This window comes from Sinocyclocheilus anshuiensis, unplaced genomic scaffold, assembly GCF_001515605.1.
Source record: "Sinocyclocheilus anshuiensis isolate Anshui unplaced genomic scaffold, SAMN03320099.WGS_v1.1 scaffold47, whole genome shotgun sequence".
Taxonomy (NCBI): Eukaryota; Metazoa; Chordata; class Actinopteri; order Cypriniformes; family Cyprinidae; genus Sinocyclocheilus; species Sinocyclocheilus anshuiensis.
Genome location: NW_015551047.1, coordinates 1,423,199 through 1,424,594, shown reverse-complemented (window position 1 = coordinate 1,424,594; position 1,396 = coordinate 1,423,199). Strand labels below are relative to the sequence as shown.

General features: G+C 42.8%; 1 protein-coding gene across 1 annotated transcript in view; it reads right to left on the bottom strand.

Moving 5' to 3' along the window:
* Positions 1-930, bottom strand: part of LOC107661878 (Na(+)/H(+) exchange regulatory cofactor NHE-RF2-like) — a 39,200-nt gene extending 38,270 nt beyond the window's left edge. The window contains exon 1 of the mRNA XM_016451663.1: positions 402-930. Coding sequence (XP_016307149.1) covers positions 402-608 — 207 coding nt within the window. The 5' untranslated portion in view covers positions 609-930. The remainder of the gene's footprint in view (positions 1-401) is intronic.
* Positions 931-1,396: the final 466 nt, after the last annotated feature.

Genomic DNA, 1,396 nt, shown 5'->3' with positions numbered 1-1,396 from the left:
AAATTCTGGCAACCACAGCTGCCGTTTTTTTACCGTAAATTTTACGGAATTTTTTTTACAGTGTAGTACTAGCTTACACTCTTAAAAATAAACGTTCCAAAAGGGGGTTTTCACAGAGAATAACCCGTTTTGGTTCCCCAAAGAACCTTTCAGTGAACAGTTCTTAAAAAAGAACCATTTTTTTTTAGTGTGAAGAACATTTTAATAATCCAAAGAACCTTTTTCCACTGTAAGAACCTTTTGTGGAATGAAAAGGTTCCATGGATGGTAAAGGTTCTTTATGGAACCTTTATTTAAGTGTAGGCTACTATAAAATGGCATAGAAACGCGCATCCCAGCCAGTGTAAGGGGAGCTCTTGTGAGGGTGGAGCACGTGAGATCAGCACAGGTGTGTGATGTACCTGATGGTGTGTCTCTCTCTCCACGTTCTCGCCGTTCACCTCCACCACACGGTCACCCGCGCGCAGTCCCGACGCCTCCGCCGGGGACGCGCGCTCCACTTTCCGTATGTACTGTCCGGTTTTTCCTTTCTCTCCGTGCAGATGAAACCCGTAGCCGTTCTCTCCTTTCTTCATCACACACAACCGAGGCTTCAGATCGCTTGCCATTGTATTCCGCTTTCGCCTTCACATCCAAACTTGCAATACAATCCAAGCGTTATTCTGATTTGTCGAAAACTTAATGCAAAGGTTTACAAACAAGCATCGTTAGCCTATAGGTTATTGCACAGTCCGCGGTGTTTTGCAAAAAAATGTGCATGCAAGTATCCGGCTCAGCGCATTAGTTAGAATAGACAAAAACCAAAAGAATCGAGTCCGTATCGATTATATGCTTCTGCAAGAAAAATGCAAAAGTGGAGCTGGCGAAGCAGACTGTGTAACTACCTGTGGATGTTCACAGACGCATCCAAAACTCCTCCACGAGACATTGTGCCAGTGCCCACGGAGAGAAAAGCGCAACTGGTGCCGCTGTCCACTGACAAACTGCGTGGCGCGGAGTAAGACCGCCCATTCACAGCTTCAACAGAGATGCGCAGAGAAAAGCAGCCAAAGAGCCTTCGCAGCGATGCTGTCGGGGAGGCTTCTGCGTGCCTCATGAATATATGTGTATCAACAACGACTTTAACTCTGAAAAGCGGACACTAACTTTTACTATGTATAAAAATAGTCTAAACACTATGCGAATAATACAGTTATTGAATTTAAAGGGAATTTGGGCATTTGAAGGAATTTCAAAAGTCTTCTGAATTACTAAATGTAAGGTAAAATAATTTTAAATGCGTCGAGGTTCGTCTTTCGCGACGGTTTAAGTTGGTATTTCGCGGTACGAGCTCATATTTTACAGATACATATATATATATATATATATATATATAGTGTCCGTATATAGCATATAT